General features: G+C 44.0%; 1 protein-coding gene across 1 annotated transcript in view; it reads right to left on the bottom strand.

Moving 5' to 3' along the window:
• The window catches only part of ATRN (attractin), a 154,250-nt gene that overhangs the window by 63,039 nt on the left and 66,648 nt on the right, over positions 1–24,563 (bottom strand). Inside the window, exons 12-24 of the mRNA XM_086464912.1 lie at positions 23,503–23,723; positions 22,222–22,343; positions 21,550–21,688; positions 19,912–20,093; positions 17,508–17,724; positions 16,054–16,239; positions 13,315–13,548; positions 12,453–12,590; positions 7,366–7,459; positions 6,427–6,479; positions 4,709–4,803; positions 4,104–4,182; positions 3,566–3,723 (exon numbers count right to left, since the gene is read on the bottom strand). Coding sequence (XP_086321038.1) covers positions 3,566–3,723; positions 4,104–4,182; positions 4,709–4,803; positions 6,427–6,479; positions 7,366–7,459; positions 12,453–12,590; positions 13,315–13,548; positions 16,054–16,239; positions 17,508–17,724; positions 19,912–20,093; positions 21,550–21,688; positions 22,222–22,343; positions 23,503–23,723 — 1,918 coding nt within the window. The remainder of the gene's footprint in view (positions 1–3,565; positions 3,724–4,103; positions 4,183–4,708; positions 4,804–6,426; positions 6,480–7,365; positions 7,460–12,452; positions 12,591–13,314; positions 13,549–16,053; positions 16,240–17,507; positions 17,725–19,911; positions 20,094–21,549; positions 21,689–22,221; positions 22,344–23,502; positions 23,724–24,563) is intronic.

Below are 24,563 nucleotides of genomic sequence, written 5' to 3'. Positions count from 1 at the left end.
AGTAATCTGTGCTATTCCAGCCCGCTATTTTCTGTCTGTAAAAATCACTAATTGTATGGACCGAGAGAGTACAGCTGAGTTAATCTAAATCTCATTCTGGATATCAATACATTGGAAATTCCTGAGCGAGATAAAGACGGTGAAGATTACTTCAAGAATCCTAGTGGTTCAGGGAGACAGAAGTCAGTTCAAGGATGGCATCTGGACAGACTTTGACTGATATATTCATTAATGACAGAGCCCCAAAAAGAAAGTGTGCTAACTGCACAGTCTGCTGACCAAGTTGAACAAAAATATGGAGAAGGACCACACAGAACGACCACCAGACGATCTTCAGGACTGGTAATAATACCCAGGAACAGCAGTGGGGTAACATTTTACGATGCTATTAGGGACCGAGAAGAATGTTCAGTATCAAAGCCAGGAGCTCATCAGTTGGACCCCAAGGATGTGCAGGAACAGGGAGTTTAGGCCGTATTTAAACGAATAAGGACTATTAATTGCTGTAGCCATAGGAACGAGCAGAGCAAAATACTGCCATAAAAAGACCTAGAAAGGTCCACAAAGAACCTGGAGATATGGCTGCACAAAGCCATGGTGAGACTTGATCTCCACGACCTTACGCATGGCTGACCAAAACCGTACAGGCGCAATTAATACAAGTGAGCGCAGAGGAAAAACAAACGAGGCAACTGAACCCGAATAACCCGCTTTACAAGACACGACGACGAGGGTTTGTCTTGCTTAAGCCAACAAACAAGCACTAAAGGCTGAGAGGGGATATGACCTGTCCAAATTCATCCAGGGAGAACGGGAGATCCAGCTGCCAAACGAGAAGATGGAGGGGACATTTAAGCTCAGTGACAACACCGGCATAGGAACAGCTAGCAGAAATCCACCATTAAGCACTGGAGTAAACACAGGAGACAGCACTGACAGGAGACAGCACTGTTCTTAAACATCCGCAAAGTCCACAGCTCTGCATCAAGAAATCGCAAATAAATAAATCAGGGTAAGGTACAGTCCAGCATCGATTATGGAACGTAAACCAACAGCCAACACAACCTGTAACTTAAAAGAAATTCTTTTTCCTGACTCCTGTGATTACCAGTTTGATCACAGAGAAGTCTGAATATTTAAATAAATCATTATGCAAGTGCCCACCTTTGTACGCAGGACGTTACTTTCTCTGCTGAAAACAGCACTGCACTTAAATGAAAACAATGAGGCTTAGTACTTGCTGCTTGAGCATCCAATGACATAAAGGTTTTACCTTGCAGCTCTTGCAACCTCCTCCATCACCTAAAATCTAGGACTTGACAATGAACTAAGACTATACCAATTCGTAAAGTCAAAACTCTCCAGCTGAAAATCATTGTCAATATTGTAAGTGATATTAAAAAGAACCAAAACGCAGTCCAAAGTCAGCCTATCGAATCTACCAGCCTGCAATCAACACGACAAAGCTTCCCAAGTACTTAAAACCCACCGTCTTTACCAGAAGGTGACGCAGACATTTCATGAGTATTCCGAACATTTTTTTTAAAAGCTCAGGAAATACCTTGAAAAGTATCACTATAGCTGAAGGACCTTTTTTTCCAGATGGACCTCATTTCCTTGCTCAGTATTATCATGTGCATTATCTTTCTTGGAAGCGACCCCCATGGTGAGCTTCTGTGACTGATATGTCTGAAATGCCAAGTAAATTCATGTGAAGTTGTCAGCTTTCACATAATAATTGCTGAATAAGGGTGAAGATGGAAGAATTTGGGTTTCCACACTTGGGAGCTTCTTTAAAAAGGCAGAATTCAAAGATACATAGAATCAGAATCCTAAGGTTGGAATAGACCTCGAAGATCATCGAGTCCAACCGCCAAACCAACACCACCATGCCCACTAAACCATGTCCATAAGTGCCACACCTAACCGTTTTCTGAACACCTCCAGGATGGCGACTGCCCCCTGGGCAGCCTGTTCCAATGTTTGGCCACTCTTTCAGTAAGGACATTTTTCCTAATGTCCAATCTAAACCTCCCCTGGTGCAACTTGAGGGCATTTTCTCTTATCCTATCGTTGGTTACTGGGGAGAAGAGACCGACCCCCACCTCATCACACCTTCCTTTCAGGCAGTTGCAGAGAGCGATGAGGTCTCCCCTCGGCCTCCTCTTCTCCAGACTGAACCCCCCCAGTTCCCTCAGCCGCTCCTCACAGACCTGTTCTCCAGACCCCTCACCACCTTCGTTGCCCTTCTCTGGACACGCTCCAGCACCTCAATGTCCTTCTTGCACTGAGGGGCCCAAAACTGCACCCACCATTCGAGGGGCGGCCTCACCAGTGCCCAGTCCAGGGGCACGATCCCCTCCCTGCTCCTGCTGGCCACCCCATGGCTGACACAGGCCAGGAGGCTGTTGGCCTTCTTGCCCACCTGGGCACACTGCCGGCTCGTGTCCAGCCGGCTGCCGACCAGCACCCCCAGGGCCTTTCCCGCCGGGCACTTTCCAGCCGCTCCTCCCCAGCCTGTAGCGCTGCTGGGGTTGGTGGGACCCAAGGGCAGGACCCGGCACTTGCCCTTGGTGACCCTCATGGCATTGGCCTCAGCCCATCGATCCAGCCTGTCCAGGTCCCTCTGCAGAGCCTTCCTGCCCTCCAGCAGATCAACACTCCCACCCAATTTCATGTCATCTGCAAACTTGCTGAGGGAGCACTCGATCCCCTTGTCCAGATTGTCAATAAAGATGTTAAACAAGATCTGCCCCCATACTGAGCCCTAGGGGATGCCACCGAGCCCTGGGGGACACAAATGCAGGGCCTCTTTTGAGATCTCTGTTCCAGATCTAGAAGTCCTTTTGTCCTTCAAAGGGCACCCATATCATTCTGAGCACACTGTGGGCTGATACCTGACTTAGCCCAGAGCAAGAAGGTGGCCAAGGTTTCTCTGAATTATTAGCTGCCGCAGCAGTTGCAGGGTCTCTGTGATTGCAGTCTGTGATCTATGAGTGTTTTCATGATCCACCAAGCTTCATCCATTGCTTCTTGAGCAGTAGCTGTTTCATCACTGTCAGTCTGACACCTGAGGCAATGTGTGTGTTAACTGCACTGAATTAACGTAATGAATGAGCTTCATCTTATTCTGCTGGTACCACCAGTCTCGGCCAGCACAAGGAGAGAAGGGATGGGCCTCGAGCTGTGCCTTTTGAGAACAAGACGTTAAAAAGAGACACGAAGAACACTTCCTCTGTTTTCTCATTCGGGGCTTGGTTTTTGGCTATATAGGTCTTCGCTTTGACATCAATATCTACATGTTTAAAGTCAAAGTTCTCATTAGAACACAGCCCTGTTAATAAGCGAGCATCCCCCTTCATTTCACGGTGCATTTTTAGATCCACTGGGCTGAGGCAACATCAGAAGATGACGCATCTTTCTGCTCTTCATCAGGAACATCAAACCCTTTGTCTGCTGCAGGATTATATTGAGAGCTGGTCCAGCTTGGACAACACAAAGCACACCGAACTGCCACATCACTCGAGAGAAACAAAAGGATTACACACACGTTAACAGCTCCTACCTGTATTTTGATCGGCCAGGTGAAATTGCTGACGTAAACAAAGAAAGTGATGTTTGGATTGTTGCGGAAATCAAATTTCTCGTTGGAGAAACTGTCCTTGTATTCTTTTATGTTGGTTCTTGACACAACTGGAATTTCCTCCCCAGCCTGCGTGCCAGCTGTTTTCAAATGTTAAAAAGTAGCAAGAAAAGATCTTTTAATGCACATTTTAAGTGGCAAACAAAAAAAGCAAAGCATCCCGAATTTTAATATTGCAAAATTAACTATTCATCTGAACACTACAATTTTCAGCTGCATTGCATTATCAAAAGCACTATATGCCAAACTATTGCACCTTCAATGTTTCCAAAATACACCATTAAGACAGAAAAACACAGTTCTTTTTAACATTTTACCTCTGCCCCTGAGACCTAACATTCAAAACCATTACAGAACAAGTTCATACTTGAAAAAAAAAAATTCCCCAATTAAATTTGCATTTGATGAAAACCGGTAACTGAAACAAGCTACCAAGCCACTTAGATCATGCTCATTTTACCTGCAAAACTTGTGGACCAAGTAATGTTGAGGTTGAAGTTTTTAGATGCATTGATAAACATGTCCAGGTCTCTGTTTTGCTTGGGGGGGAAAAAAAAAAAGAGAAAACCTATTTTTAGGATAACAATCTTACTGTAGTGTTTCCTAGCAAACCTGCACTGAAAACCAAAAAATAACCAGAATTTGTTATTTACATGAAGCAAATGCGTCAAACAAAAACTATTTACATTTTCTGAAAGCAGTATTCTCCTCCCCAAGGAAAGCACAATAAAGAACAAAACAAGTCACGCACATAGAATAAAACGGGAAGAACAGAGACACAACATATTGGGGGAACAACAAGCAAAATTACGAGTTGCTTAGCAGCTGTTCAAACAACAGTGAAGAATGAACTGCAGTTCCTTAGGAAATTTTACCATGAAGATTTGTCGCTGCATGGGCAAGCCAAGCTCAAAAAGTTCTGGTTGCTCTCTGGAGCTGGACATGGAACGTTACGAGACGACACCTGGAGACTCGCAGAACTGTAACGATTCATCGTCTCCACGGCCAAGAGGTGACAAACATATACTCAAAGGATGAAGTTTAAAAAGAAAGTAGAAAATTTACCTCTTCGGGTGTTGCTACAAAGTTGATTGCTGTGTAATAGCGATCATCCTCCTGAGAAAGGCTGAAGGTGAACTGATAGTCAATGAGAAGGGTATCTGTAAGGAATGCAGGGGGAAAGTTACCCCGTGCCTTGGAATAAAAGAAACTTCTGCAAAGCAAGGCCTGATGTCGCTCAAGGGTTTCTGGCACTGAGAGCACAACCAGGTGTCACCACGCTGTTGCGAGTGACTCCAACCTACGTATGACCCCACACGAAAGGGACCAAACCTCGGTTTAAGTTGAGTCTAGAGGGGAAAAAGATTCTGCTTATGTTTTCCTTAATCTAAATGACTGCTCATGCCTACATACCTTGTAAAAAACATGCCAAGACATTTACTTTTTCCATACTGCCATACCTCCACGTGCTCAGGGAATACCAGCAATGTAAAATAAGACGGTATAATCCCCGCTTGGGAGGGGACTAAGTTCCATGAATAAGTTTCTGTAACACCAGTGGGCTCTACAGGGAGGATTTCTATGGAGCAGCCGCTTGTTAATGGACCCAGCTGCCATCCCGCTGTGGGTCACAGCACGTCCAGCCATGCCAGGACCAGTTTTTGGCCCACCTGTATGCCCTCCTGTGCTCACGTCTGCCTACGGCTGGGGTACCACCTCTCTGTTAACTGACAGCACACAGCCAGGTTTGGGGATACATCCACCAGCCTCAGTATCCTTTCATTAAAAGGCAGTATTACGAATTGTACGTACTCCTGAACCCATGCAGAGATTTTTCCAAGCAACTATAAACAAGCAGCTATACATCAAGTGCTATTTTTCTCTTACGGCCTCCTGGAAAGCCCTTGTTGAACAGACACGAGCTAGACAACCTTCTGACACCTACCCACAACTCCTATGAAGCACTAAGACAGAAATTTTCAAGGAAGAAAAGCAACTACGACTGAATCTGTATAGCACAAGGTTGTTCCTGTAAGGGCTGCAATGTTTTTACCCCTTTTTGCCCACATTACCCGACATTGGCAGTAACGAATTAGGTCATCCTTGCAAGGAGACTGTCATGAGAAGCCATCAGTGCCCTTGTTTGGCCACGCAAGCAGCATTCAAATTTGCTAAATACAGCATGTTGATAATTTCTGTGTTGCACAAAAATCCTATTTGAGATTTGGATCTTCCTGGAATTTAAGATCACATCTACCCAGGGCCTGCCAGTGTGCTGATTGCTAATATTTGCAAATAGAAGCTGGAGAGTTTCCATTAAGTCATCTGAATCTTGGCAAAGTATCATCTTGGATTGCACGGGAATCCAACTGTTCATTTCAGAGGAAACGTGGCAATTTTGAAACCTTACCCATTCTAACACAGAATAGAATTTTTTAAAAAAATAGTATTTCGCACTTACAAAAATTCTACCAACGTGCTTTGGGTTTGGCTTCTCAGGTACACACTTTAGACTGTTCTCCAGAAGACCAGATTTCATTTCAGTCACATGAAAAACATTCAAAAGCTTGTTCCAAAAGATCCAATCATCCCATAGACCTCACCAAGAAGAGTATTTTTGTCCTCTTTGAACAATACTTTTGTGAAAACTAAAGTTTTTAGTCCTTCCCTTAATCCCTTGTATTTTAAACAGATGCTGAGGCAACTAAAACCAATTTTAAATAAGATATTTTAAACTTCAAATACACTTTTTATCTCGAAAACAAAATCCCAAGAGTACTCACAGTAACACGTTCCTTTAAGTGGATTTCCCTGATATCTATTTTCAACTTCACACCTAAAAAGAGTACATATTTTTTAATAAATGGATTTTTTTGTCAGTTCTATTTATTCCCAGCCACTAAAAATCAGAAAACACCTGTGCCAATAACTGTACACAACTAAAAACGGAAGATTCATGTCTGAGCTATACTGGGCTGCTGAAGAAATGCCACAATCCCTACAAGTCAACCCAGTATCCAGCAAAACCGAAATTTAAAATTCTGGATAGTAATATTTGCATCCACTTAGAATGTATTTACTAGCTCTTCACAATGCATGAAACCGGATTACTACAGTCAAAATCTAAATTTTCCATTTACATTTACAGCTATTCCAGGTTCTAGTCCTATAAATGTTAACTTGTGAGCAACGCTAAAAATAAACCTGGCAATGACATTATTTCCACTAACATTACACTAAAAGCATTTCTGTTATGTTACAGAGAAACCTCCAGCAAATTTGTTGCTCTGAAACTGCTCCATTAAAATGCTTGAACGTCGAAGTCTTATTTCAGATATATTTACACTCCCCCAGAACAGCATCAGAAGACACAGACAGTAAAAATCTACCCATTAAAAAAGAAACTATTTAGGGATAAAGCAAAGTGGTATGCACAGTGGGGGGGGGGGGGGGGGGGGGCATTATTTTTTCACCCCATCCCTTCTGCATGCCATTCCCAGTTGAAATGTTGTTAAAAACGGAAATCTTCAGGAAATCATTTTGTTCACGTCATCCCCCCCCAGGGGACGCACGGCTGGCTGCACCGTCAATGAAGTTAGTCAACTGTCAGCAGGAAGAGATGAGCAGAGACATCATAAATACAATCATTAAAAAATGTAGGGGTTCCACGCCGGTATGTGCACGGCCTTTTGATTCCAAATAACAAAGCGAAATGAACTCACAGTTGACACTCGTCGCCTTTTATTCCCTTGGTGGTGCAGAAACATTTCCCTGTATTTGTGTTGCAGACAGATGCGTGGCCGTTGCACTTGCAAGCTGTTGAGCAGAAGGGGAAAAAGATGCCGTGTTGAATGAAGCAAGAGAAACAGATTCAATAGCAATTAAGGCCTTTAGTTGCCAAACTGAGATACATCAACAATTAAAGTGCATATGAAAACCCATTTGGTGCTCTTCGGTTTCGTTGCGATACGGAAGGCAGCCAAAAATAGAACCGTGTGTCAAAACGGAGCGAGTGTGGGCTCCAGGACTGATGTTTTGTATGAAATCATGATCCAACTGTGCTTTTTAGCCTCAAAAACTTATTTAACTTCCTCCCTTGTTGTTAGATAGCACTAGGGATACCATAACTGGGAAGAAAAAGGCGCTATTTGGAACAGTTTTGGGCTTGCTAACATATTTCAGTCCAAGTCAAAACTCGAGAGAAGATTATTTTTGCAAATCAAGCAAAGCTCATGGTGCTTTTAGGGCTTTTTCTAGAAATAAACAGGCCTGTGAGAAAATTATGTCATGATCAACAACGTCAGTGTATCTGCAGTGTAAAATGGCTCATGCTATGAGTGTGCTGTCCACGCTCTAAGTGGTTTGGGGCGTGTGCCCCAACATATTTTAGAATAGCTTTAGCCTGGTCTCACGAGCTGAATGCCACCAAGTCATGGTGGAAGCAAATCAGCACGCCCTTAGACTACATCAGGGTTGTGGCACGCCCAAAATAGACCAACTCGTAGTCCGAGCCCGCTCGAGATGCAAACCAAGGTATGACAGTGGGGAGGTAGGGGAGATTTGCTTCAAAAGAACGCTCCTGGTTCAAATTAAAATGCTAACGTTGGCACGCTTTAAGATAAAGAAGTAGAGGAAAAAAAGCACAACACAACAAACCAAAATAACAAACAACAACAGTTGCCTTTGATATAATGTTCACTGTAACTAGAAGAATGGATATAATGACTTTTCCCGGAAGGCAGGGGCCTTTTAGAAGTTGTTCTACCACTGAACTGGAAGGGACAATCACCTGGAGCTGTGCATGGGAGAGTGTACAACACATGAAGGGAAAAAGTACACAAAGAGAAGGTAAGAGCCCTCATTCGCCCTCCCTGAGCTGGCTGGAAATCACATGCTCTAAAGGCTGGCGCCTCCTCGTTAAGAAGACATACGCCTTCTCATTAAGACGACACGTGCCGTTCAATGGACCAGCAGAGTATCTTAGACGTGAAGTCCCCATCCTGAATATCCTTGCCAACCTTGGACCTTATTTTATGAATCCTTTTGATGTTGTCTTTATATTGGCATGTAATGGAAGCTATATTGTATCAGGGACACTTAATTGTGCTTCTCAGATGTGGATGAGTGGTTTCCTAGCAGCAACACGGAACAAAATACGAATAAGCATAAAGGCCTATTGCAGGAACAAGTAGACTGAATGAAGATTTGACAAAATAATTGTATTCTCTGAAGCAAACACACTTCTCATTAGTGGCACTTCAAAAAAAATAATTCTTAATAGTATTGAGAATGCCTCGTACTGCCTGCCCTCGGCTTTGCAAAAGGTAAGCGAAGTGAAATTCGATCAATATTCAACGCTAGCATACATAAAAATTAGGAGAAATTTCAAATTTCACGTTGTTTAGATGCAGATCACAGCACCTTGAGTGCTAACATTAATGCTTCCTCACCCTGCTCTTCAGCCGCATGCTTATCAAGAAGACTGAACACTCAAACATCTTAATTTAAAACAACAGAGTCTTATTTATTTATCCATTTTCCTATGAGCCTCGTAACTGGAGATCATTCACTGAAGGAGCACAACATACACAAAGAAGAGAAATATTCTCATGGCTTTTCAGGCAACTATGAAGTTCAGAAACCAACTATCGACAAAGTGTACTAGAGACCCTTGCTAGAGTCCAAAGTTTCCCTCCAGAGTCTGATGCCAGAGCAGAAAGCCAAAATTATTGGAGATGGCTTTTTGACTGTGAAGCACAGGAATAGTCGGACGATGAACCACCTTACAGCGAGTCTCCTTCCACGTTCTTCACAAACCACAGGTCCCAGACTCATTCCGAGATGCTCTCGGGGATCGCTGCTCCTCCTCCTGAATTTCTAACAGTCCAGAACACTGGCATCACCCACCGGCCCAGCACCATTTTTCCACGCCAAGTGCTTTAGCCATCCCCCAAGGCCCCTGTGCAGCCCTGGGCGCAGGGAGCAGGCAGGACCACGGCACCAGCAGCTCATCGTGGGCCACCAGCAAACGCTCCACGGAGGCGTTCAGAAGCGCTGCCGCAGCAGCAATCTGATTTCAGCCATAATAGCGCCTTCCCTTCTCTTGCAAATAACTTCCTTATCTACCGCTAGCATATTTTCATGTGAAACTTTAATCAGAAAACTCAAAAAAAATCCCGAATGCAGAGAAAGCACCTTGCAGCTATTTTTACATTTGATGTGCTGCATTTCCTGCCCTTCCCGATTAACACTTCTCTATGTTGGACACTTCCTAAAAGCAATGGCTGAGGAGTGATTTACCTACCATTTAGTTATTATCTGCCCAGCTCCGCAAACACCAATGCCTATGATGATACGAAAACAACTCTTTCAGAGAAAGAACTCCAGTTTGTCAAAATTTTTTTCAACACAAGCGATCTAGCAGCGTTCACCTGCCCTGGTGGCACAGAGCGGCGGGAAAAGGCATCTTATTCCACCCACTCTTCTTATTCCTCCCTGGCTTTTGAAACCCGGCGTTCTCACTTCCAGCTCTGCGTAGCCTGACCTGTTTGAAAGGCTGCTGCTGTCCCAACAGCGTCCCTCAAACTCCGGACGGCTCAGCAGAATGGGAAATACCAAACACTAACACTTTTTCAAATATTTTGAGGATATTTATGGTCCCCGTGTTGCTAGGGCCACGGGGCTAACGCTGCCGATCCGCACGTCACAGGGCAAGGCACTAAGTGTGCAAACACAACGCTGCTTGTGCGTCAGGATGGTGTGTACCAGCACCCACCTCCAGCACGGATGTGGCCGCAGGCTCTAAACACAGAGCGGCACACAAATGCACAAAAAAGCGCGGAATCAGCACCTCATTCACAGGAAAGGAAGGACGGACCATGGCTCAGAGGAGGGAAAAAGCAGGAGCTGGCTCTGCTGCCTGTCAGCCAATCCTTATCTGAAGAATTCCCCTCTGGAAACCTTGTCACCGAGTAAAAATTACTAATGGCCAGCAGTCGCTGTGGCTGCATCAGATACGATGATTTCTTCTCGCTTTCCCTCTTCCGATTCACCTCGGTCTTTCTGCCCAGATTCCCGTTTCCCTCAGTCTTTCGCCTTCACAGTAAATAGCGTTAAATCACAGCAAATTAAAAACCCGGACCCAAAGCGCTTGAGAGCAAAGCACTTTTGACATGAGCTACTAGTTTCATCAGATAACGAATGAATGCTGTTCCCCAGTCTCTCCACATGCTTTCTAATTTCTTTTTCAGGCATCTGGATGACTTTAGCCTATCATTCATATATTTTTGGACAATTGTCATGCGAAAGAGTCCAAAGTAACTTATTCTCAATTTCCACAAGCACAGAAAAGCAACAAATATCAAAAGCCACGTTGTGATCCAGTGATTAAACCTGAACGCTCGGAGGAGAACTACGTATTTTCTCAGGCCAACCCAGTCTCAATTTATTCCTTCCTGCACTTCAAACCGTCTTCACACGAAATGAGTTTACAAATATCAGTGGTATTTAATCTCGCAGATAATGTTCTGAAATAAAGTGTCAGAGATGCACCTTCTCCTTTGTACCCGTGCCGTTGTGCCGTCTGCCGCAATTTCACATCCCAGCTACCACAACACCCTTTTCTCCGAGTAAGGCAGCCGTGTCCCTGTCTGTGATCCTTTCACCCCCTTCCTCGAATCTGTCCACTGGGAGGTTCTTCTTCATAGCCTCAAAGATCACCAACTTGCTCTTGCTTTAGGAAACAGGACGTTCATGCTTCAGCTACTGACTCTCGTCTTCCTCCAAAAGGTTGATGCTATTCCCAGTAAATACACTAAATGAATTTCCAAGTATTTTCTACTGGATTGTCTCCACACTTGAAAGGAGCAACTCGAAGTCTCCAACGTCCCCTCATTAATCACCTTCACTTATTTCTTCTGGGATCCTAAAAACCAGGCACACTCATTTCATGGAAGTTCTGATACTCCTCTGACACCGAACAACGTTAGTTCTGTTCTATCTTTTCCATGGCTGCACCTAATCACGTCGCTCCGCCTAACTATACTCCATTAAAGTTCTTCAAAGCAAGAAGCACCTTCCATTGCATCTACCTAACAGCCACCACAGCTGGATTCTGGTTTACAACTGGTCTCCCCATGCTACAACACTACACAATTCACAGTAATTCAGAACAATGTTGTAAGGTTCAAGGGCAAAACTCCAAATCTTACACATGTTCATTTCTCAGTATTACCTGTATTGGTCCTTCAAGAAATATTATTTTCGCTGTTTGTTAACTGGATCTTGCACAACAGAGAAAAATTCTTTGTGCCAAAGAGTCCCAAAGCACTTCACTAACTTAAAATGCAATTTTAACAGGGATCAACCGAAATCCAGCCAACTCCTCAGTGAAATACGGCGAGCCGTTTATGAAGCAGACAATTATAACAATAAACACACAACACATTAACCAAATGTAAGAGAAGGTGGAATTTAGATAAGCAGAAATTTGTTCAAGACGTTTGGATTAACACTGTTTCTTTTTGTCAAACACCAAAATGCACGCGTTTTTCCACTGTGGTCATTTAAAGTTTACAAAGGAGGGTAAAAAAAAAAAAAAAAAATCACCTTTAACTTGTGCAATGAAAGTCAAAGACTTCCATCCACCAGTTTCTGTATCTTTGATTTGAAGAAACAGGGATTGTGCCTTGCTTGCAGGAAAGAAAAACTGTATTATCAGGATATCATTTCAGTTAGGAAACCAGAGAAATAAGTAAAGAGCGAAAAACATCAAAGACTTTGGCGTAGGAAGATTTAAGGCATCACTTACGCTGACATGTTCCTCCATTAGTAGGATCACCATAGTAGCCTGAGATACAAGTTTCACAGTGTTTGCCAGTTGTCAGATTTTCACACTTCTCGCAGATACTTTCATTTACACACTTACTGTGCCCATTACACTGGCAGGCTGAAGAAAACAGAAAAGGATGAGTTATTTGTGCTCAAATACAGCGCTTCTCACACAGCCTCCGAAGTCCGTGTTCTGCAGAGGCTGAATGAAACCATTTCATGCACCTTCCAAAGAGGCTCTCGCCGTCTCGCTAGCGAGACACCAACTCAAAAAGAGAGGTGTGCATTGAAAATCTGAAATTGAAAGCAACACACGGAAAACTGAACTCCGAAACATTACGTGCGTTGGACGGACGGGACTAGAAGCAGCTGGTGGGACTGATTTCCAAGGAGAAATGGGAAAGAAAGGATTAGCAGCAGTCCAAGTAACTTTGTTCTGTATGTTTGTGTCAAAAATGTTATTTCAGAATCACCCTGAGCACTACTAACAGTTAAATCAACCTTCAAAGAAAAGAATTCCCTTTCTTTCAAATAACCCTAAAACGAATAAACAAACAAATGTTAAAAACTCAGTTTTGGGGTTTGTAGAGAAAGGAAAAATATCACCAGAGTAACGCACAGACAAGCCTTCACGCAGCAAACCTCTGCAGCCCACCTGCAGGTACCTGCAACAACTCCCTCCATCTCAAAAAGCGTTATTTCTGGTTTGTGTTCCAAGCTCTTCTCCTCCTTCCGTTGACAGAAGGAACACGGACATCACTATCGTCTTAAAAAGTCTCCCCCCTTACGCCTAATTGTTGCCAAGGCTGAAACGTTTGAAGAATTAAACGTTGCTCACCTACCTGGACACTGAATAAAGGACCAGTTATAGCTGTTCTCCACAGGACACATGCTGACGTTCAGGACGGGCTCCAAGCTGTGTTTCCCCGTCGCAGACGGCGTTGGCATCTTGACCGGACCTCGGTAAGAGCCCTCGATGCACTTCCCCTTGCCCGTGTTGCTCGGATCGGTGCACCACCCGCAGCCGGGCTGCTCCAAGCAGTGGGCACACGTGCAGTAGCCAGAACAATTCTCAGCTATAAAAAAAAAAAAAAAACACCAACCAACCAACCATCAAACGGTGGAATAAACCACTATCCCAAAACGCAGGCGGCGACAAACGCAGAAACCCTTGCGTCTCTTTTGTGGCCTTAAGTATTTATCTTGACAAATCTGTAAATATTTATTCTGACAGTCACAGCAGCACATATCTATATCCGTTCCTATCACCATATTTATTCTAGAATTTAAGATAACTATGAACAAAGGCTGCATTAATCAGTGAGTGAGTTATAAACCAATGCAATACATAGGTAAGGTTTTTCTAACCATTAAACCCACTAAAACCAGAGGGTAACGCTCCCAACTACAAAAGATCTCCGATCGATTTCCAGCGGATCAGCTGATAAAATGAGCCATCCAGAAGCAAAGGCTGAACTCCCGTGTTTTCTTGCTTTGAGTCCCTTCTTACGACACGTGTTAATATCACACACTCCTATTTCAAGTATTTGTCAGAGTCAAAAAGCATAGAATACAAATATAGAATAAAATTTGTCTTCTTAGGACAATCAGAGTGCCACGTGCAGATCCCCTGGGCCCAAATCAGGGAAAAAAAACATCGCCACCTTTTAACCACTCCTTTCTCAAATGGGACTGTACTTCAGGGGTGACGAATTCTATATGTATGGAAGTTTTTCTATTCCTTTCCCAAAAGGAAATAAAATATTAAAAAATATTTTGTAGATTCTTGGTGTTCTAAGACAAGCAGGTTTTCTAACTTGATGTTTCAATTGACAATATTTGCCTTCCAAAAAAAAAAAGTAGTAGAAAAACACTGTTTTCCATTATTTCAGCTTACTTATCTCCTGCCTGATCCTTCCTCCAATTTCTGACTTCTGGCAATAGGGGAAGTTCACAGTCTTGTGTTTGACAGCTAACTGAAACTAATTTTCTCCATCTCTTCTTTTGCAACAACGAGCTACCAGTCTATTCTCATCAGCTTCTAAAAGGTCCTGCAGCAACTGCAGCAACCCAAACTGCCCAACTTCCCTCCTGGGCAACACAGGCAACTCCTCTCCCTCCGCCACCCCGAGAGCCCTGGCTTTCCTGCCTTCCCTGCTCACGTTCAGCTCCTAAAATATTCAACATAAAGAAAAAAAAATTTCTAAGCCTGTTGGATGACTTTTTTAATGTCCAGACTATTTCACCCCAGTTTGAAAGCAGAAAGCAAGATTCCAAAGCACCATAAATCTTTTGCAGTTTGCTCACACCTACCTAAAAGGGGGGGGTTAAAAAAAAAAAAAAAAAATCACTTATATGAAGTTAGAAATTCCTACTGTGGGCTATATGCAGACAATACTTCAGAATAAAACAGTCATGTAAACCCTAATTGGGATTTGATACAGATAACCGAATATTAAATTACATGGCTCCATGTATGAATAAAAGAGATACAGAAGAGGTACAAAAAGAAGTTAATCACATGAAATTATGTAACGATTAATTTGAAGGATGGGAATTCAAATAATGAAACAAGTACTTTCCATCAAAAAAAAAAAAAAGTGGAGATTTCATCATCTCGCTTGAAAGCCTCCGCTATCTGCCTTTTAGTTTAATTGATAGTTCCCGTAACCGGGACCGAATTCTGTTTCACGCCCTACATGACGCAGAGCGAACCGCAGGACGGAGCTGCACACGCTGAGGTCCTGGGCTCAGGTACGTGTTACCTTCGCCCAGGGGATTTTCTGTACAACCAATGCTGAGGTGCTGGAGCGTGTCCAGAGAAGGGCAACGGAGCTGGGGAGGGGTCTGGAGAACAGGTCTGTGAGGAGCGGCTGAGGGAACTGGGGGGGTTCAGTCTGGAGAAGAGGAGGCTGAGGGGAGACCTCCCCGCTCTCTGCAACTGCCTGACAGGAGGGTGTGGTGAGGTGGGGGTCGGTCTCTTCTCCCAAGGAACAAGTGATGGGACAAGAGAAAATGGCCTCAAATTGCACCAGGGGAGGTTTAGGTTGGACATTAGGAAGAACTTCTTTACTGAGTGGTCAAACATTGGAACAGGCTGCCCAGGGAGGTGGTGGAGTCACCAACCCTGGAGGTGTTCACAAGACGTGTAGATGTGGTGCTTGGGGACATGGTTTAGTGGTGGGCTTGGTAGCATTAGGGTTAATGGTTGGACCTGATGATCTTAAAGGTCTTTTCCAACCAAAATGATTCTATGTTGCACCAGGGGAGGTTTAGATTGGACATTAGGATAAATTTCTTCACCAAAAGGGTTATCCAGCACTGGAACAGGCTGCCCAGGGAAGTGGTGGTGTCACCGTCCCTGGAGGTGTTCAAAAAACCTGTAGATGTGGCACTTTGGGACATGGTTTAGTGGGCATGGTGGTGTTGGGTTGACGGTTGGACTTGATGACCTCAGAGGTCTCTCCCAACCTAACGATTCTTTGATGCTCAGGTTTGACGACTCTTGCTACCGAACGCCAGCAAACACCAGACTCCAGCCCCCCCCCCCCCCCGGTCCAGACGCAGAAGCGACTACTCACGCGGACAACTGCTCATGGTGTACCACTCCATGCACTGCCCGTAGGGGAACGAGGCCACGTAAGCGTTGGAGTCCACGCACTGCTTCATGTTGCTGCACCACATGCACTCGGAGCTGCCGCTCGTGCACTCCCCGCAGAGGGTCCGCAGGGCGCAGGGCGTGCGGCACTGCTTGGCGCTGTGGTTCGCTGCGGGCAGGGGGACAAGGGTCAGCTTTCTTCCAGGAACAAACAGGGAACGAGCCCCGAGATAGGAAGACAGAAGATAAAAGCCCTGTCTATCACTCAGGCTGAAAACCAGTTCAATAGGACAGACCCGAAAGACCCTGGTTGGGGCGGGGCGGTGCTGGACGGAGCTGGCGATACCTCACGTCGCGGCGAGTACGAGGAATGCAGTAAGTGCTGTAAAATCATTTCTCTTCTTAAGCATCCTTTGTGAGTGTTAATGCTTTTAAGTTATTCACCTTTGAAGGCATTCACTTAAAAACAACTTAAATAGTGTTATGAATGTGGTCTTGATCTCTCTGCAGGTCGTTGATGTGTTCCTTAGCTATTCTCCCAACCCAAGTGTTGGGAAGAAACCGCACATTTTATGTGTGAGCACACTGGGACGTGTTTTAAGTTATTTGATCAGTTCCACACATAAAATGGGCATTGAAAGCAGAACTAACTCAGGAGTTTCTGGTGTGAGCCAATGCTTTATCATCTGTTTCAAGGGACTGTTCTCGGACCATAAAAAACAAGTTAAAGCTTAAACCAAAGTTAAACTATACAAAATTTTGAGTTCAGGTTCCACATTCACGATCTGCATCCTGCACTCCCACAAAGAATGATTTCAAGTGGTGTCGCTTACTCAGAAATTTTATGGAATCAGCCAACTTCCTTAAAACTTAAAGAGGCACTAATTGGTATTCAGAAATAATCAGCTATAATGGGGAGTTAACAGACCAAGCCATTTTAAAAGATACGCAGTTCCAACAAAGCTAGAAGACTTTTCCCAAAAGCAAATAGCTTCGTTTCAAAGTTCTCATATCTCCAAAGTGTCTTGCCCAATTAATTTCAAACTTTGATAAAATCCTCCTCTGGCTACAGAGCAGGGGAGGGGAGAAAGGGGAGTTCAATCGCAAAGTAGCTTTTTCTTTTTTTTTAATTTTTTTAAACAGGAGATTGCTCCATACCGTAATTAACCTAAATGTCACATTCAGGTGTGCAATTTAGAGAAAAATAATTAAACTATAATGTAGTTCAAGCATTTTACAGTTAACAGCATAGATGAGGAGCTATTTTTAAAATCTCCAATTCCTGTCTGAAGCACCTACACAAGACACTTTTTCAGAATGACTTTTTTTTGGCCAAAAAACGCAGGTAGTTTCAGAGGTAATGAATGGGATCCTCTTTTCTCTCTAGGAAATAGAAGTATTTAGTACTCAGCCCGCTCCCCGTTTAGCCACTGTTACCTGGCCTTTCGCAGACACTGCCGTTGACTTCGTTGATGCACGTGGCTGCCTTCAGCCCCTGCTGGAAAGGCTCAGCTAAATAACCACAGAACCCGGCATCGCTGGGTTCATCGGGGAGCCACTGGAGCAGGGTGTTGGTGAAGGGAGACATGTCTTCCCAGCACCAATACGACACATTGATTTTCCTCAGTCCAACCCATGGAGTCAAAGTTTTGGGCTAGAAGTAGAAGAAATTGGTATATTTATGGGTCGTTTTATTACTTAAAATATTAAAAGGAAATACACATATTAAAAGAAAACACACTAATGCTCATAACAACTTTGCCAGGGTAGGTGTTGCAAAAATGTAGTAAAGGAAATACTTGTTTCTCGGTGCTATCAGGATTAAATGCTACAGAGATAAAGAAACCACTCAGGAAACACCAATTTTACTTTTTTTTTTTCCCAAACTACAGTTCTGGTTACCTACACCAGGAGGAAAACAAGTCAAACATCCGCACTGGCTGACTAGGAAATTAATTGCAAGTTGCTTTTTATAGGTTTGTGACTCCTATAAACGGCTAGACACAGGAAAAAAAAACTCTTGAGCTACAGTTTGCCATGAGGAAGAAAACAGACGGTCCCCTCCAAAATTAAATGATACCATCTACCTACTCTACAGCCTGGCTGGAAGACTCCTGCTGTTTCAGACTGTGCATATATGGTGGGGTGGAGAGACAGAGCAGGTCAAATCTAAATTAATTCTCAATATGAAGAGCCCGTAATACAATTATTTCTACTGACCATTTAATTTGTGGCACGTGTTTATTTTGGGGAGAGGCACTTCAACGGTGTTGGCACACTATGTGATTCTACTGTTCAAACCTTTTCTCCATCAAAGCCCTTTGGTAGCACAGGAAGGATTTAGACCACACGTCTTCCCTTGCTGCTGTATATAACCACCATCTACTTCAAACTGATCTTAGGCGCTCTTCAACCTTACAGCTGCCACTTCTAAAGAGCAACGGGGTTACACGGCACTATGTGCCAACACCACCGTGTTTTCTTATCATCACAAAGCATCTATACACAGCTAACTTAAAAAAGGAGTAACTGCAAAGCACAGCCTCCCCCTCTGGCTTGTTAGCACAGGTATTTTCCCACGTTACAAGCACTAAATACTAGTATCAACCTAACAGGGATAAAAGTCTCTTTAGATTTCTAAGGCTCACTTTTTAAAAGGACACTGCAGACAACAAAAAACCCCAACCTGTGCATTAACAATTTTTTTCTCCCCAGTGTAAGGGTTCACACACTATTAGGGACGGGTTGCCACGTGTCTTTAGGAGTTTACACCACACTTAACCACTGGGATATCCAGAAACCCTGGAGCTGTTCAAACCACACACTTTTACAGTACCCTGGGCTTGGCTTCCCCTCTTTACAAAAGCTGTAACAAACCATCTTGCTTGAATTGTACCTTACTTTGTCTTGGCTAAATTGAGTCCCCTCTAAAACCCCGTAATTGTTGAAATGCCACTTAAAAATGACAAAGGGAATCAAAGCAGGGAATGATCTCGTTTCAACAGGGGAATATTTCTCTTTAGTCCTGAAGTACGTTCTCCCCTGAAAAGCAGCAATCTGCTGCCTCCAGTCTCATTTTTCCTACATAAAACTCTTCCTGACGGCCAGCCCTGCCCACGGTGGTCGCTGGGACCCAAGAGGAGTTACTCGGATGTGCCATCACGCCAAGGCAGCTCTGCAGCCTAAACCAGGATTTCAGCAAAGCTGCACAGCATCGCTCTTTGTTAGGGCTTTAGCACCACCTACACAACCTGCCCTGAATGCCTATGCGCTTCTGCCAGGGACTAGGAAAAAAAATATCTATTTGTTCTATTGATGCATGAAGAGGGACAGTTTCCAATCCACTTCTGAGTGGCTCTGACACAAAAGCACCTGCCACTAAATCAAACATAAATAACTCCAAATAAGCCAAGCAGCTCCGCGGAGTAAGAGGCCGACATTTTAAGCAGCCGCTTTTCAGAGCAGAATAAACAACTTTAAATGCTTTACATTAAACACCTCTGGTGCCCCAAAGGGACCTTTATTTATAAAATATTGTGTACAAGTCACGAGAGGACCCCTGCTGCAGTCATGTATCCCGCAAGAGAAACGCGTGTGTGATTTCATTACAGAAAGTGATACCTCAGAGGCACTGTGTATGTTTATATTTATCTTTCCCATTTACATTCTCTACAATTTCAGTTCAAAAGCACCCATAGGGTATGTTGAATTTCAAAAGAAAAATCAGTCCTTTTCAGTTAAGAGGCATGTCTATTCTGCACAGAGCACACAATACCACAGCAAGGACTTTTCCCACAGTCAGAGCTTAATTACTCGGGGGACATGAAAGAGAAGCACTCACCGAAGCCTGCATCTTCTGTAGCTCCTTTAGAACAAATTCTACCTTTTTCTGGGTGGTGAGAGAAGCCAGCAGAGCGCCGTTGGATCTGCAGGAGAGTTTGGCATGATCGTAGTTCTCCTTCGCGTTTGTGATTTTCAAGCAGGAGTTGCCAACCAAATGCCAGTTTGTTCCGCAGATATTTTCTGGGGAGGGGGGGGGGGGAGGAAAAAAGAGAAAGTCAACCCAGAGATGCAAGTGACCTTCACCACGTTCCAAGTAGTGAAAGAGCCCTTCCACCAAAAGAAAACCGACAGCCCCATCCCAAACCAGCACGACCGATCGCCGTGCTCAGGAGTGTGAGTAATCATAGCGGAGGAAAAGGAAAGCTGCTACGGGGAGCTGAAGGGCGCCATCAGCACCCACTGATCTGCAGTAGGTAGTGAAAGCACTTCTTACAACACCGAATAGTTAAAACTACTGTAGGAGAAAGAGCAAAAGGAAGCCAAAAAGTATTCTCTTGATGGCTTAAAGCCACTCATTCAACCACAGTTGTCAGGATACCTGTCGACAGAAGAGGGTTGTGCTAATCCTGTCCACGGCCCCGAAATTCCAGGATTAATCCCCGTTTCACCTTGAGCACAGCCATGCCCGCTACTGAAGAACTCCTTATACTTTGTGGTTAATTATTTCCCTCACTCATAACTACCCTTACAAAAAAAAACCCACCCCGCTGGATGTTTTCAGCGCGCATTTCTGCAGAGCTGATGCCCAGCTCCAGCGTCTTGGTTGAGATTTATCTGACAGATTGAAAAGCTCTCAAGTGTCAATTCTTCACATGGGCTCCTTACGCATATGATCAAGTCACCCCCTCTTTTCTACCACAAATTAAACAGACCGAGCTCTTTATCTATCTCATTAAAAGATGTTATTTTTGCTCTCACGGCTCTTCTCTGAAGCCTCTTCATTTTTTCACGCTTCCAGACTTGCAAATGCCAGACCTGGACTGGTCAGAGTTCCTAAGGGAAGGCTTTCCATGCCCATTAAAAGGTCCTGTCTGTGTTGTTTTTCCCCCCTTCCTATTTCATTAACGGCATATGTTAATCACTGAAGATACCATATTTCTCTCCCAGTCACCATGAAAAAATAAAAACCTTTCTACACGGGGACTAATAATCACCTCCTATGAGCTCCCACTGGAAACACTCATAATAAGAGAATTTTCCTTATATGCTTTAGGTGTTATTTGCCTAATTCGTCCAGTATGTGCCATTCCGCTTTTGCACAATTTTAGTTTCTAAAATTAAACAGCATGCATTATTAAATCTAGTATCTCGCAGAAGCCTATTATATCAACCATACTGCTTTTATCGAATGAAAAGAGAGACGTGAAATACAGCCTAATAATTATACAAATGATCATACTCCTCTTCAGACAACTGGGACTGAAAAATATTCCATCAGACTTTCCGAATTTACTAGAAATAAAGTTTCACCCCAAAGCTGGTATGATTAAACAACATTATTTGCTCCAGCTTAGCACTAAAAGATTACAGATTTGGGTGTAAAAAACCAAAAACAAACTAAAAAACCCCGACAACTTTTAGGCTGGGTGAATTTGTTGGGTTTTTTTCCCCTTACACAAACACAACCGATACCGACCTGGCAAAGCGATGCACTCCTGATTCCTAGGTTCCCACTGACAGTTTTGATCCATGGCACAGCTTTTACAACTTGTCTTTTTGTTACAGTAATAGGCTGGGTTATCCTTAGGACAATTGTCATACAGAGTAACAGGCACCTAAAATAAATTGCACAGGTGAGGCTTTTTCCCATCCAACCGATGCCGGTTTCTAACAGCCACGACTACCACACTAAACTTCACGGTTCAGACCTCCAAAGCACCCTGTGTATATATATTTATACAGTTTCAAAAGCTCTGACACTGGACGTAGCCTGTGCTGTGTATTCAAGACATTCCCACAAGCCATCACCTGACACATTTTCCTTACTGGAGCTTTGACCGAAGGGTTAGGTTATTTTCTTTCCTAGGGAAGGCTCTATCGATAGCAAACCCAAGTGGCTACGTGCCTTACTGACACCATCGTGAAACCTCCACCGCTTCCCCTGCCCACAGCCATCCTCCTCACTTAAGGGGAGAGTTCCCGGAAAAGCCCTTGGACCAACTTGAAAACAAATTCAAGCACGTTAGCAGCTTAGAGCTAGACATGCACTGGAAATAACGGGACGACAGGGGTCATAAGACTGACAGATGAAGGCATCTGATATCTCAAAGGCTAAATTTAAACTACAGAAGTATTAGAGAGACTTTACCTGTTCCTCTGTGCAGTTGTTATGCATTGAGATACACTGGTCAGTGCACCATTGACAGTTGTTTGTATTTGCTGTACAGCTATAGCAGTCTGTAATCTGATCACATTTTTCATTGTCTACAACTATTAAAGAAAAAAACCTGCATGACCAAAAACAGGCATTTCCTGACAGAGCTCTAAGAACTTGATTATATACAGCAAAAGATATAACCAAACAGTAGTGCCTGCAGATTTTCCGTTATCAGCTACTTAGTAAATCAGATACTTTCCTGCGATTGAACTGATAGAAAATTGCTTTCATTTGCAGCATCCATCATTTTTAGTGCCCAAGGAGCCGTAAAACACGCCACCAGAAAATGCACCAAGACATGGAAGCGCATGGACTAAGAGGGGACACGCATGTTCCGTCCATGCCCACGCCAACGACGCCAGAGGACATTTCACAAGGACGGGGGACATCTCCCACCGCGGGCCCGCTGCGCCGCGAGCCTGGCCTTCAATCACGCCGAGCATTTTCATGCAAAGCTTGAACTTTCCATTTCATCTTTTCCAATTGCTTATCGCCCGTGTTTTGTGAAAATTTATTGTACATTGAGAGCCCATCAAAGCAGTGTCCCTTTACATCAATTTCTTTTAAATAATTAAAGGCTGCCATCTATTACAGAATCAAGGTTCATATAATTCAATTCAGAGCAACGAATGCATCGGGGTAAAGAGTTGAAGAGTTGTTTAAAAATTATCCTAAGGGAGAACACAGGAATCGGACCTTAAACTTTTTTTGTATGCCCCTATCCATATGATACTGTAGAAGGAGAATTCAAGTAACTTTTCTTATAATACTCTTCCTGCTGTTTCTCTTGAAGAGCACAAGATAACACTGCAGGACCCGGTTCCCCCCACCCTCACCCGTGCCCCGTGGTGCTCATCAGCAAATTGCTGTCTCTCACAAGGTCAGTTCTCGGAGCAAACATCTACAGAGCAATGGTCCAGGCCTGAGTCCGGACTGATGATGTCTGTTTAGGATAGGAAAGTAAGTACAAGCAGTATGGTAGGAAAATAAAAATCTAATGAGCAAGCAGCTTCAGGGGGAGTGAGAGATGGCAACATCTCCACGTCACTGGTCCGAGGAAGGTCTCCCAGGGCACGTATGGAAGCACAACTACAGCCCTCCATCGTAAACTTGATCTGATAATGGCATAAAACTAACGTAAGACCGAATTTGGAAAAGAAAAAGCCCCCACGTGCCTTTTGGAAAGGGGAACGGAAAGAACGCGACACATACCTGGCCTGGGAGGACAGTCTTCAAAGACCTTTTGCTGCTGCTCTACCGTCGCCATTTCCCAGGGGACGCAGAGAGCGGAGGCAGCGGCCCACACGCATCTGACGCCAGGACCTGCTCGCAAGCAGGCCGTTTCGTTGTCAAAAGCTTCACATCTCTCGGGTGTGTACTTCAGTATGTCACTCAGGAGGAGGCTGTTGAAGCCTCCAAATACATACATGGTGCTAGACAACACGGAGGGGAAGATATCAGTGTTTGTGCCTGGGTTTATAAGCCACGCACCGCTGCAAGCCAGTGTGATTCAAGGAGCGAGCAAAGTGGGTTTTATTACGTTCCAGCACGTATAAATCCAAATCAATAGCTCCTGGTTAAGGAAGGCACTAAAGAAAAGGTCAGTCCGGTTCCACTGCTTCAGAGAAGCCAGAGACTCTCAACACACGGGTGTGGAGCCCCAACCAAACCTATCCGAGGTCACGGACCGACCTTCGCCATCAGCCAAAACTCCGGGTGACACCTGAGCAACGCGACTATACCTGAAACGCTCCAGAAATGTGGGATCCTCCTGTAAAGACCAGGGACAAGAGAGGAAGGAAGGCTAAAGATCGGGCATATGGTATCACACCGTTAAATCAGCGTTCAGAAACTGTGACAAAACAATTCAGTGTTGTCACAACTTGTTACATCGCTGTGACAAAACCACAGTTACTTTCGTGGCTGTTGGCAACTGCGCAAGGAGTCAATGTGCCAGCTAAAAAAAAAAACAACCCCCAAAACCCAAACCCCAAAACAAAATAACATTTGGGGCGGGGGAAGAATGTGTTTTTTAAAACCCTCTTTAGTGTCACAACGGCTTCAGGCAAAACTTCAGATTTCATTAGTTACACAAAATGCCACCCAAAACCCCCTGTGCTTTCACGGTTGCAAATGCACAGTTCAAAAGACAGTGAAGCAGTGTCAACGCAACTGAAAATAAAAGTTTTCGTTGAATAAGAAGTACTTTTAATATGATTTTCATCCTATCCTAGGAAAGAACTAAAGCACAGGCTTAATTGTCCTTCATGGGA

The sequence above is a fragment of the Leptosomus discolor genome, chromosome 4 (genome assembly GCF_034619465.1).
Source record: "Leptosomus discolor isolate bLepDis1 chromosome 4, bLepDis1.hap2, whole genome shotgun sequence".
NCBI lineage: Eukaryota > Metazoa > Chordata > Aves > Leptosomiformes > Leptosomidae > Leptosomus > Leptosomus discolor.
The sequence above is the reverse complement of the archived record's forward strand: the minus strand, read 5'-3'. Positions and strand labels throughout refer to the sequence as shown.